We start from the raw sequence: 11,190 nt of genomic DNA, 5'->3' as shown, positions 1-11,190 counted from the left end.
GGATTTGATCTCAGCATCTGAGTGGGATCTGGAGGCTTTCTGAGCTCCCTTCCTGATTGTCACTGTGAGGAATCCCAGTGCGGGGGGCAGGGACCTAACCTGATGCTAATTGTCCCCCACCTCTTTCGAACACTTCCCCCTTCCCTCCCTCAGCCAACCACCCCTATTGGGCAAGGTGAGACAGCACGAGGATTAAGGCAAACCTCCCTTCTTCTGGCCCAGTGGACCCTGGGGGCCCAGTAAGGAGCAATGTTCCACCCAGGCTGGCCAAGCAGATGGAAGACAAGCTCACTGCCAGCCTACAGCAAAGCCTCTGCCTGGAAAGCAGGTCCTGCACTAGGTTTGTGAAGATTTCCTCAAAGCCAGGGGGACTCATGCCTAGAGAAACACTTGCCAGATGCTGGTCCCCCAGTTCTCTAAGAGCGAGGCCTGCCTTCATTCTACATGTGAAAAGGCCCTTCCTTCCTGAAACGACGCATAAGGCACAGGGCCTGAGAGCCAGGTTACCAGCACTCCGTCCTAGATCCCCAGATGCTAGGAAACTAGACATGGGACCTTGGGCAGTTATTTATACTTTTGGTGCCTTGGTTTTCTGCTGTAACATGGGAACGACCCTAGAGTTGTCGTGAGGTTTAAATCAGATGAATAAAGCACTTAGAACACTTGTGCGGCGTTTTCATTAAATGTTTAGAGATGTTGCACCCAAGTTCACTTATATTAAATGTTCTGAGACATTCAATAGTTCGAGAAACACTGGCTGAAAGGCCCAGCTCCCCCAGGTGTGGTTGCAGGTGTGCAAAACACACATACACACACCACCCATGATTCTAAGCCTGCCAAAGTGAAAAGCATCATTCCATCCCCAAGAGTTGAGGCCTCCTGAACTAGTCTGCAGACACCCCAGGTGCCTGGAAGGGGGAGGACATTCCCGCACAGCCTCATGCCCAGGATCCAGAGTTCAGTCCCTAAAACACACCCTCGCCCCTCCCCCCAGAATGCAGGTCTTCACAAGAACGGTAGGGCCCACGGGCTGCAGTGGGGATAACGTTCCACGCATTCTACTCCAGGAGATGTCAATTACCACCTGCCACAGGTCACCTCTGTCCTCAACTCCGACAGTTCCTTTGACCCTTCCCTGGGACCATCTGTCCTCCAGGTCCCAAAGTCTGAGGGCCAGCAGGTCCTGGCTGCAGGGTGGAGTGGGTTCAACTGAGATTGACCCGTAAGGCTGGCTGCTGGCCTCCCATGGGCCCACCTGAGATGGAGCACGAAGCAGCTGGAAGCAGTGGGAGACAGCCTTCCTGGACCAGCTGGACCTGGGAACCTTTTGCAACCCAGGTCCCACCCTAAGCAGCCCATCCCCACCCCGGCAGGAAGTGAGGCCCCTCTCAGGTGAAAACTATGCAGTGGAGAGGCCGGCAGCCTGGGAAGCCCTGCAGCGCCCTCTGGTGGTTGAACAGTTTCCGTCCCGCTTTTGGGTCCCTGCAGAGCCCTGTATCAGACTCCCTGTCCACAAAATAGGAGCAAACACTGCACTTTAATTTCAATGGTTGTGATCAGTGACTAAAACAACTGAGATACAAGGTAGTTGGGGGACCAGAGAGATGGATTGTTTCAAGATCCTAGAAACAAAAACAGGCCAATCGGGAAAAGACCCTTCAGTAGTTCACTGAGATTTTAGGGGGCACTCAACCAACCCCACTGGGCCCTGTCCCTGGGAAGCCTGGGGGTGCTGTGCGTGGGGTGTGGGCTCTCACTTGAGTAGGAATCCCACCCTTTTCTGCCTTACGCCCCCGCCACCTCCTCCTCTGGCTTTTCAGCAGCACCTGAATCTCAGTTGGGGTCTCATACCTGCAGGTGGAGCAGAGGCTCCCATGGTCCCCTTGGCCAGGTTTGCAAATGGGGGCCCCAAGGTCCACACAGCAGGATGGCAGCTCGAGGGCTAGAAGTTTATTCCACCTCCCAGCAGACTCCACACCTTACTGCACCCACCTCAGAGCCTCCTCGGCCCCTGCTCCCGCCCAAGCCACACTCTGGACATACCCTATGCTGACCAGAGGATGGCCATGGGCACAAGACTGCAGGACCAGGTATAGAATTTGTGGGATCCAATAGGAAATGAAAACACAGGTCCCCTTGTTTAAAACTTAGTACAAATTTTAAAAAGACAGAGGGAGTTCCCACTGTGGCACAGTGGGTTAAGGATCCAGCATTGCCAAAACTGTGACATGGATTGCAGTGGTGGCTCGGATTCAAGCATGAACCCCAGTTGAGGGCCCATCTGAACAGGGCCATGTGCCTGGCCAGGGGACAGCCCTGCCTGGCTGTTTGGGTGCAGTCATACGAATGGCACTGGGCCATGGGCCTGGCTGCAGCCACAGAGTACTGCCCAGATGGAACTGAATTCTGTCACACACATAGAGCTGGAGCTCTTGAATTAGAAATGCAAATGTGTATAAGATAGTTTTGGCTATTTGTCCCTCCCCCAGCCTTCACCTGGGTTAACAGAAACCCAAGTCCACGCTGACCCGAGCAGCATACACCCCAGCCAACACGGTGGCCATACACCATTCCACTGCTGCAGGCCTGCATTGCGGCCCTCAGCAAGGAGGAGCAGACACAGGCCAGCTGTCAGTCACTACATTACATTACAGCTCAGTGACAAACCTCAGCCTGAGGAGTCCAACTAAGCCAAGGAGTCTCAGCTGATTCATACCTGTGGTCAGAAGTCAGGCTGGATTGGGCCCCACAACCTCTTGAAAGGCACTGCAGCTCTCTTCAGTTTCCAGGCGTCAAATGTGTGTGGCTTCCAGGACCCTGCCAGGACCGCAGGACACTCCTGCCAACCACAGCGCCGGGCACCAACCACTCAGTGATGCGGTGCTGTTCGTTCCCGGGTTCTCAAACCTGAGGTCCGTCAGAATCACCTGGAAGCCCTGTTAAAGCAGATCGCTGGGCCCCACCCCTCGCTGATGCGTTAAGCCTGGTGGAGCGGGAATTGAGCCGCTGCAATGGCCCAGGTGGTGCAGATGTTCCCGGCCCTGGGGCCATGCTGTGGGGACACTGTCATGGATAATCCACCCGGAACCATGCCAGACACACCACTGAGACCCCCGTGATGGTGGGGTGACCCTGCAGGACTGCAGGAGGGTATAACAATGAGCCCGAGAAACCACAATAAACTGGAACAGCCGTGGAGAGAGACCCTGTGTCTTTAAAGAACAGTAAAGTCCTCTGATGACCCTGCCTGCCTTTCTGACCTGGGGAGGGAGGTCTTCCAGATGATGGCAGGTGTTGACAGGAGAGAGAGGCTGTAGACAGGCACAGGACAGGCCTGGCTGCCTGCGCGGCACCTGCCCTTGGGAAATAGACCACCGATGAAGTCTCTTCCTCCACATCAGCTATTCACGACATGGCGCCCTCTACGTGGGTCGGCGGACGGCACCTTCATTCTCCCGATCCCCACACCTCAGTAAAAATGATACTTGTTCCCTTCTCTGGAAGGAAAAACCAATGCAGATGGCGGCACAGGTGTCAAGACAAAATGTCTCCCTCCTTCCAGAGGTAAAAACACTCAGGGAAATGAAAGAGGCAGCTCACCTCCTCCAGGAAATCAGCCCAGATTGCTCCCTTTGGTTTCCAAAACGCATGGACAGCAAAGACCATTCATTCACTCAGCAAATATGTGTTAGCATCTTCTAGGAGCCAGACCTGAGCTGGAGATGGAGCAATGAGAGACTACCCCGTCTTCCCTCACAACATGGCCATCTGATTTCTCTTCCTAGATCTGCTGCAGCCCCAGCTCATACACAGCCTTGGCACACAGAAGGCCCTCAAATGTTTCTTTTCTTTCTTCCTTTCTTAATAACTGGTTCTTATTTGTTTGTTTGTTTGTTTATGTGGGGGCACACCCCTGGCATGTGGAAGTTCCCAAGCCAGGGATTGAACCTGGGCCACAGCAGCCAAAATTACGACACTGGATCCTTAACCTGCACCCTCAAATGTTTTTGCAAGAACTAAGCCCTCCCCAGATGCTCAACACTGTCCCTCTGGGTCGTCCTAAGCAAGAAGTGAGAGAATAGGGAGCTCCCGCCATAGCACAGTGGATTAAGAATCTGACTGCAGTGGCTGGGGTGGCTGTGGAGGTACGGGTCCAATTCCCAGCTGGTGAAGTGGGTTAAGGACCCTGTGTTTCTACAGCTGTGGCTTAGATTCAATCCCTGGCCCAGGAACTTCCATATGCCATAGGTACAACCACAATATTTTAAAAAACTAAAAAAGAGAATATTTTAGGAGTTCCCACTGTGGTGCAGCAGAAGCGAATCCGACTAGTAACCATGAGGTGGAGGGTTCAATCCCTGGCCTCGCTCCATGGGTTAAGGATCTGGCGTTGCCATGAGTTGTGGTGTAGGATGCAGACATGACTCGGACCCTGCGTTGCTGTGGCTGTGGTGTAGGCTGGCAGCTGTAGCTCTGATTCAGCCCCTAACTTGGGAACCCCCAAATGTTGCGAGCGTGGCCCTAAAAAGCTAAAAAAAAAAAAAAGAGAGAGAGAATATTTTAAATTAATACGTAAAAACCAAAGAAAGACGGCACGAGACAGTGAGAAGCCTCAAGCAAGGCAACATCACTCCTCCAAGACTTGAGAACCCACCCACTCTACCCACACTGCACAGCCTCCTAAGTGTGCAAGCATAGACACATACAGCCCTCGTATGACCACCCTCCCCACCGAAAGGAAAACCCCAACAAGGCCCCTCCCCCATTCTGGGGAGCTTAGGCCCTTGGGGTGCCTCACCTCCTCCCATCCCTCCTATCAGGGCCCCAGGCCATCTAGGGAGCCTCTGCTAAGAGCAGACACACAGCCCCTCATTGGCCAGCACCCTGTGGTTCCCACTCTCAGCCTGACTCCAGGATCTGTGTCGAGGGGAATTTAAACCCAGTTTCTTGCTTCTGCAGTTAGGAGAGCCCATCAACTCCAACAAGAAAAAAAAAAAAGACTTAAAAAGAAATACAGTGTTTTTTTACTACATACACACAAATACACACACTGAACCCCACCCTGGGAGCTGGTCAAACATTCAAATCTTGGACCCGTCGGACTTCCATGATCCTTCCGGCCTGGGTTTCCCGGAGACCGTAAGCCACGGTGCCCCACCAGCCCCGCGAGGGGCAACGTGACAGCTGCTCCTCTATCAGGGGCAGAGGAAGCAGACCTTCGGGAAAGCGCCTCCGCCCAGCTTGGGGTCGGAGTCGGGGGCACTGCCGATGGATGTCCTCCCCTCCGCATCTCTAGCTCCCCCGCTTCGGAGGCTGCGGCAGGTGAGCGGTCTCCAAGCGAGTCTCCATCTCAAGTCTCCGGGATTCAGTTCACAGCCTGGGTTCTGGGGGCCTGCGGGGCGGGTACAGTGAGCAGTCCGGTCCTCAGGCCGCAGGTGTGTGCGCTGGGGTGGCTGGGGGGCAGGCCTTGCAGCTACACCCCAGTCTGCTCTTTAATCCAGTTCCGAAACACGGGGAGCCTCGTGTACACGCCTGGCTTGTTCCTCTGTGCACAGCCGTCGCCCCAGCTCACCACGCCGGCCAGGAACATCCGCCCATCTGACTCCACGCTGGACAGGGGGCCCCCGGAATCGCCCTGTGGGGAGACTAGGCTTCGCACCAGAGCCGCCGCCCCCCTGCCCGCCCCACCGCCCCGCCGCCCCGCCACCCCGCGTCCCCTGCCGCGGGCCCACCTGGCAGGCGTCCACGCCGCCGCTGAGGTAGCCCACGCACATCATGCGGTCCGTGATCTGCTGCGGCAGCAAGCGCTCGCACGTGGTCTGGTTGATGACGCGGATCTCACCCTTCTGCAGGATCAGTGCCCCGGTGCCTGGGGGACAGGGCGGGATGAGGCTGGGAGCCAAGCTACCCGGGGAGGAGCCAGTCTACGTGTTCCCACAGGAGGGACCTGCCTGGCAGAGCCCCGGAAGCCACTAGGAGGCTTTGGCAGACACAGGGCTAAAACCTCATGGCACATGTCCCGGATGGGATGCTGTGCTGCCAGACAGAGTGCCCAGGGCGTGCTGACCTTCTGTCGGGATACGGCCCACACACACCCTGGGAAGGCGAGTGAGGGGCAAAGACAGCAAGATGGCTACGGAGCCCCCAAAGCCCACGGCGGTTCAGTTGCGGCTGCCGAGCTGGAAGTCTGCCCCCCACAACCCCACCTCTCAGCCCCGCTCACCTCCCTCCTGCGTGTGGCCCCAGCCGGTGACCCAGATGGCCTTGCCGGTGGGGAAGGTGTGCGAGGCGTCGGGCAGGCAGATGGGCCGCACGGTGGGGCTGTACTCGACCGGCTGGTCCAACTGCAGCAGCGCTATGTCGTAATCGAAGGTGAAGTCGTTGAAGAAGGGGTGGAACGTGATGCGCTGCAGGCGGCGCTCCTGCACCCCCGGGACGCTGCGCTTGCTCTGGTCGTGCAGGCCCAGGAAGGCGGTCCACATTTTGGCGTCTGAGTACCTGCAGGGGTGGGGGAAGGCCGGAGGAGGGAGGCCCTGAGCCTGTGTTCAGGCCCATCCGGCAGTGGCAGGGCAGTGGCAGGGCGGCTCCCAGCCCTCACCACTGGGTTGCCCTCAGGATATTCGCATCTCGTTATACCAAAAAGATCTCCCGTCTTATTAATCCGCTCTTTCAGGGAAGGAATAACAGATCAATCCAGATACGTCTCTAGCACAGTGGTACATACTTTGAGTGCCAAATGCACTGAAACGTAGATGGAAGTTTATCTGCCAGGCTTGTGGTTGGCAGTGGGGCAGTGCAGCACTTCTGGCTGTCGTGTATCACAGGACTGAGTCAGTAAGGATAAGACACTGGTGGTGCTGGGACTGAGTTTCCCATGTGGGAAAAGGGAGGCAACAGCATGCAGTGGGAGGAGGAGAGGTGAACCCGGTGCTGCTGCATCAGGATCAGAACAGAAACATCCTCAACAGCATCCAGAACTTGGTTTCTATCCTTCTCCTTGGAAGGAATGGTTCATTTCAAGTCTGAAGCAAGTAGCACAGAGAGCAAACCAGGAACCTTTTATTTTACTGGAAGTAAGAACTCACATAAGGGGAGTTCCCGTCGTGGCGCAGTGGTTAACGAATCCGACTAGGAACCATGAGGTTGCCGGTTCGGTCCCTGCCCTTGCTCAGTGGGTTAACGATCTGGCTTTGCCGTGAGCTGAGGTGTAGGTTGCAGACGCGGCTTGGATCCCACGTTGCTGTGGCGCTGGCGTAGGCTAGCGGCTACAGCTCCGAATGGACCCCTAGCCTGGGAACCTCCATATGCCGCGGGAGTGGCCCAAAGAAATAGCAAAAAAGACAAAAAATAAATAAATAAAATAAATTTAAAAAAAAAGAAAAAGAAAAATAGTTTAAAAAAAAAAAAAAAAAAAGAACTCACATAAGGACGGTGCCAGAATGACACGGCTTTCACTGGCCAAGAGCTGGACCATCTGGACACCAAAATTAAATCTGTAAGTCTATCCTGAATCGAAAAAATAATTTCAAAAAGGAAAGCTCTTCTTTACAGAAAAACACCGGCTAATAAATATAGAAGAAGCGATAGAGTAAGTCATATTTTACACATACCACAGCAATAACCAGTAGATGCAAGAATCATCAATGGATGCTAAAACCACTGGGTAGCATGATGTACAAACTGACTCAAAGTACCACCCAAGCTTACGATTCATAACCAATGGGGGAAGTACTTTTATAATAGAGAATCCCCATGGACACCACCCTGACTAAGTAATCAGACTTCTTCCAGGTTGTTCCCTTTGATGGAGTATCATGTGATTCCTGAGAACACAACCACCTATGCAGTGTTTCCTGACCCCCCCAAAAATATTTAACCTAACTGTAATCATGAAACGGCAAGCAGAAAAATCCAAATGGAGAGACATTCTTCAAAATAACAGCCTGGACTTTCCCAAAATGTAATGCCATAGAAGAGCAAATATTAAAAGGCTGGGAGAGACTGTTCTAGATTTACAACACTAGAGAAAACTAATGACTAAAACAAAGCATATCCCTTGACTGGATTCTGAAATTTTTTTTTGTCTTTTTAGTGCCGCACCTGCGGCATATGGAAGTTCCCAGGCTAGGGATAGAATCAGAGCTATAGCTGCCAGCCTACACCACAGCCACAGCAATGCGGGATCATAGCCATGTCTGCAGTCTACACTGCAGCTCTCAGTAACACTGAGTGAGGCCAGGGATAGAACCCACATCCTCATGGATACTGGTTGGGTTTGTTACCACTTTGAGCCATGAAGGGAATTCCCAGATCCTAGATTTTTTTAAAAAAAAAACAAACCTATATTGGTGGAATTGGAGGAATCTGAAATGCAGACAGTATGCCAGCTAATAGTGTTATGTCAGTGTGATCATTTCTGGATATGATCACCACAATGCAGTCATGGGAGTTTCCTCGTTCTTGGGAGACACCAGCTGATGTACTTGGGGGAGAAATGGCTCAGAAATGTATATGTGAATGTCCTGAGAAGCACAGCTTAGATGTGACCTGTGTGCTCAAGCCCTTTGATGAGTGCTGCATCCAACAGCAGAAGGAATCCAGAGAGGGCCCGGAACTTCCAGAAGACAAGAGGAAAAGAGAACAGAAAAGTGTGAAAACCTGCACAAAACCATGAAGGTCCTCTTGGAGAACAAAGCCCATAAGCTGGTTGTGGTCAAGCTGACTAGTGACATCCCCACACTGCATCGTCACAAGCACATCTGGCTGGACAGCAAATCGGCAAGAATCATGAAGGCTCAAGCCCTCAGAGGCAACTCAATGATGGGTTAGATGGTGGCAGAGAAACACCTGCAGAAGAACCCTGGCCATTCCATTAAGACTTAAGGCAAAGTCAGGGGTGGACAAGAAGGGGACGTGTGCGAAGGATCTGGTCATCCCGGACCTCAAAACCAGAAGATCCTCAGACACATGCTAACAGGATCCATGATGATCTCACTTGGTCTTGGTACTGATGGAGATGACCCTGCTGCTGATAACAGCAGTACTGCCGTGACTGAAGAGAGGCAGCCTTCAGAGGACATGGTGGCACGTCCCGCTTGGAAGAAGCAGACCAGGCTCGGCCTCGAGAATGTCTTAAACACATGTCAGTACTTTATCTTCATTCTGTCTAACATATTTTCATGGATTTTCACATTTTTACTAACATTTTAAAAAATCAGTAGGGAATGACAAAAACTACATGAGGGGAAGGTAAGATGTCATTTCCAAGTGTGATAACTCGATACAGTATCTGAGTATGAAACTGTGATACGCGAGGCACTAAAGCAGAGCTAGTGTTTCTTTTCTAGTTTTACTTCGGCTTACTTTATTATTTTTTTTGGCCACACCCACAGCATGCAGAAATTCTTGGGTCAGGGATCCAACCCTCACCACAAGCAGTGATCCAAGCTGCTGCAGTGACGATGCTGTATTCTTAACCTGCTGTGCAGGAGAAAACTCAACTCCCACGTTGGACTATTTTAATAGATCAATGTAATATTTGTCAGATGTATATAACCTGATATTAACTTTGTGGCCTAAACAATGTGGCTTAGTAAACTACGCTTCTGTCCCTGAAGCGTGTTGAGATACCTTGGTGTCTAAAAGAAAAGTATGTTAGGAGTTCCCGTCATGGCTCAGCAGCTAACAAATCTGACTCGCATCTATGAGGACGAAGGTTCAATCCCTGGTCTTGCTCAGTGTGTTAAGGATCTGACATTGCCGTGAGCTGTGGTGTGGGTCACAGACGCAGCTCAGATCCCGAGTTGCTGTGGCTGTGGCTGCAGCTACAGCTCTGATTGGACCCCTAGCCTGGGAACCTCCATATGCTGCAGGTTCGGCTCTAAAAAGCAAAAAAGAAAAAAGAAAAAGAAAAATATGTGTTAAAACAAAATGGGTGTGTACACATGCACACACCTGGGTAAAGTGAGAAAAATAAAATGAATGTGGTAAAACTCGAACAATTAATGAATGTAGATAAAGGGGGTGAGGACATTCATTGTATTTTTTTCTTTTGTTCTACCTGCAACTTTTTTATAGGTTTGAAATTTTTTCGAAATAAAAAATCGGGAAAATACATCTTTAAAATAGAAAATGTTGCATGAGAGAGAAAAGCTAAGACCTGCTTCCACTCCTCTGACCTCTCAGGAAAGTCAAGAGGCTACTGGAATGGCCAGTTACAAAACATCTGGCCCCCGGCACTGAACCTTCCATTCCCTATAAACAGTCTCATCTGCCCCTCCCCCGCCCCCACCCCCCTGCATCCTGCATCCTGCATCCCTTACCTCCTCCCCACAGAATCTCACACTCAGAGGAAGCACTAGCCCCAAGCTGGTCTTTTTCGCCTCTGGCCTCTCTTCACTGTAATCTGTTGCTGCCAGATAACCACTTTCTAAAAACTGCTTTTCTGAGATCCTTTTTTGTCTTATTCAACAGCTTAAAATGGTTCCTAAAACTTGCCTCCCAAGCAGGTGTTCTCCATCTGCATTAACTCTGTCTGACCCCCTCTTTTTCCCCCAATCATCTTCAGATGGTTCATCCATCCATCTCTTTATTCATTTATGCACAAATCTTTGGGCATCTCTGATGTTCTAGAAATGGCACTCGACCCAGTCTTCAAGTTCCCAGGGCATGAGGGGAGAAAGCCATGAAGGCCACCCATGACAGACAGCGCCGGCGAAGTCCTCCGGAGGAACGGGTAGAAGGCCAGGGAGGAACAGGGGTGGGGGGCGGAGAGCAAGGAGAGGAAGCAAGTCTCGAACCAAGCCTGGAAGATCAAATCAGATGTGGCCAAAGCCTGCGGGTGGGGAAGAAAGCAACATCTTCAAAGAGGGCCAAGGCAAGATTTGAGGAGGTGCCAGAACTGAACATGGGCCGGTGTGAGGGCAGGTGAGGGTGGGGGTTGGGCAGGGGCAGACAGCGTGGCCCCGCTGGCCAGGCTGCAGCATTCCTCCACTATCCCGCCAGCTGTGGTAGGGGTGACAGGACCCATTTAGCTCTTTGTGGATACAGACCAAAGTGTGGAGAAGGAAGCAGGGACGTCAGTAGAGGGTGCAGCCCCTGGGCCTAGGCAGCCAAGGCCGCAGTGGAGTGGAGAGCAGCAGAAATGCTCCCGGGGTATTTAGGAAGCAAAGCCCAGGGGGGATGTGATGT

General features: G+C 52.3%; 1 protein-coding gene across 3 annotated transcripts in view; it reads right to left on the bottom strand.

Moving 5' to 3' along the window:
• Positions 5,002-11,190, bottom strand: part of ST14 (suppression of tumorigenicity 14) — a 41,526-nt gene continuing 35,337 nt past the window's right edge. For all 3 annotated transcript variants that reach the window (XM_005667512.3, XM_005667513.3, XM_021063161.1), the window contains exons 17-19: positions 6,224-6,498; positions 5,733-5,869; positions 5,002-5,635 (exon numbers count right to left, since the gene is read on the bottom strand). In XM_005667512.3, coding sequence (XP_005667569.1) covers positions 5,474-5,635; positions 5,733-5,869; positions 6,224-6,498 — 574 coding nt within the window. In that variant the 3' untranslated portion in view covers positions 5,002-5,473. The remainder of the gene's footprint in view (positions 5,636-5,732; positions 5,870-6,223; positions 6,499-11,190) is intronic.

This window comes from Sus scrofa, chromosome 9, assembly GCF_000003025.6.
Source record: "Sus scrofa isolate TJ Tabasco breed Duroc chromosome 9, Sscrofa11.1, whole genome shotgun sequence".
Lineage (NCBI taxonomy): Eukaryota > Metazoa > Chordata > Mammalia > Artiodactyla > Suidae > Sus > Sus scrofa.
The sequence above is the reverse complement of the archived record's forward strand: the minus strand, read 5'-3'. Positions and strand labels throughout refer to the sequence as shown.